General features: G+C 38.3%; 1 protein-coding gene across 1 annotated transcript in view; it reads right to left on the bottom strand.

The window, feature by feature from the left end:
* Positions 1 to 2,157, bottom strand: part of spg11 (SPG11 vesicle trafficking associated, spatacsin) — an 80,396-nt gene that overhangs the window by 20,171 nt on the left and 58,068 nt on the right. Inside the window, exon 24 of the mRNA XM_016230765.1 lies at positions 248 to 520. Within this exon, the coding sequence (XP_016086251.1) occupies positions 248 to 520 (273 nt within the window). The remainder of the gene's footprint in view (positions 1 to 247; positions 521 to 2,157) is intronic.

The raw sequence follows: 2,157 nt of genomic DNA, 5'->3' as shown, positions 1-2,157 counted from the left end.
AGAGAGAGAGAGAGAGAGAGAGAGAGTGTGAGAGAGAGTGTGTGTGTGTGTGTGTGAGAGAGAGAAAGTAACCCTGTTTGTAATCGTTAACATTTTAAAAAGCAACTGTAATTGAATTACACAATTTTTCTCAGTAACTGTAACTGATTACAATTACATTTATTTTGTAATTAAATTAAGCAATTTAGTTACATGTAACTAGTTACATCCCAACACTGAGTATCGGATCGGTGTATCCCTTGTTTACCTGATGGCAGGCTGCCAGCACGGACAGAGCAGGACTGCGCTGACGGACCGCTTCGGACAGCAGAAACCTCCAGGGACTGGGCTTCTCCTGGCTCTCCAGCAGCACCTGGAACAGCTCTCTGGGGGGTTCGGGGCTCTCGTCTCGGGGAAGAGCGCGAGCGACGCTTCCTTGATCCTCCACAGCCTGATGGGAGCTGGTCGGATGAAGATCTTGGAAAGCCAGAGAAATGTGCGACTGCAGAGCCGGACTGAAACTGGCTGCCAGAGATCTGACCTGGACCAACCAACAAAAGTAAAAGCTTCTGTTATTGTAAATGTTAAATAAAATGACAGTGCAACAGTCAGGTTGTGAATGTGATGTAAATGTAAAAAAAAAATAATAGTAAGAAATTTAGTCACACTGAAAAGTTTATAATCTTTTTTTTTTTTTTTATTAAAAAAACATCTGTGCACCTTCTGGTCATTTGATTTTCTACTTAAAAAGAAATAAAGAGAAATGAGAAATTCGTTTTTCGTTTTTTTGTTTGTTTGCTTTGTTTTGTTTAACCCTTAAATGCGCACCTCGGGTCTTTAGAGCCTCTGGACGTCATTCACTACCCTTTTGTATTGTTAAAAAAAAAAAAAAAGAAATCAGAGAAAAAGGTTTGCAATACATGCTCCAAAACCCCGATCTGAATCAAAAGATTCGCAAACCCGCACCAAATGATTCCCAATCCTAAAAAAAAATCGCATGATTCGCGATACGTGAAGTTCCGATATAAATCGCATGATTCGCGATACGTGAAGTTCCGATATAAATCGCATGATTCGCGATACGCGAAGTTCCGATATAAATCGAATGATTGTCTATACGCGAAGTTCCGATATAAATCAAATGATTCGCGATACACGAAGTTCCGATATAAATCAAATTATTCGCGATACGTGAAGTTCCGATATAAATCAAATGATTTGCGATACGCAATTTGAAGTTCCATTCTAAATAAAATGATTCGCGATTTGAAGTCCCGATCTGAATCAAATGATTTGCAATACTTGATCCAATTGGAGCACTTTGAAACAGTGAATAATTTTGCGACGCAATGGTTTAGATTCATAGTTTCTATAGCCTCTGTTTCACCCAAGCGATGCCAAAATTCGTAAATGAATGGCTCTTTTGAACTGTGTTTTGCTAGTGAATCGCTTGACGTGAATTATGAAAGTCTCGAGTTTGAGTTAGAATCCAGCATAAATGACTCGCTCCGTTTCCTCCCGTTGCGTCTTCAGCCATGTTTACACGACCATGTTTATTTCCATTCCAAAGATATCATTAAACACAAATCTACGAACATATTCAGGTGAGGAAACCGGTTTACTGCTAACTCCATTAATATGACGAGCTGCAGCTCAAAATACATGTTAGATGGAAACATTGTGCATTATGAGTGAGTTTGTAGCTTAATTCACTATATTTTACGTAGTTTAACCACTGCAATTCAGTTGGTGACCGTTCAAGAGGAAATCAGTTGAAAGCGTCCATTCACCTGATGCCATTTTAGTGAATGTTACATTTATCAGTATATATTGTAATTAATGTTTAAGAAATGATTGTTGTATCTGATTATATTAGTCTATATAGAGTGATAGTCAATGTAAAAAGAGCAAATGGGAGAAGCAGATGAACACAAAACAGCAGAACAACAAAGTCAAAGAGGGTAAACTTTATCATTCAGCTGGACTGTGCACGCATGTTTTAAACACTTCGGTTACCTTATATGTTCTTACTCTGCACATGTATTAAATGTGCGCCACTGAAAGTGAAATTACAACAACAGCAGTTATATATACATATATTTAATCGTTTGAACAAAATTATGGCAAGGGAAAATTCAGTAGTCGCTGTACATTGGTAGGGACATGTCCCGAGCTTCC

Source organism: Sinocyclocheilus grahami, unplaced genomic scaffold (assembly GCF_001515645.1).
Source record: "Sinocyclocheilus grahami isolate Dianchi unplaced genomic scaffold, SAMN03320097.WGS_v1.1 scaffold377.1, whole genome shotgun sequence".
In the NCBI taxonomy this organism is placed as follows: domain Eukaryota; kingdom Metazoa; phylum Chordata; class Actinopteri; order Cypriniformes; family Cyprinidae; genus Sinocyclocheilus; species Sinocyclocheilus grahami.
Note: the sequence above shows the minus strand (reverse complement) of the source record. Positions and strands in the feature narration are given on the sequence as shown.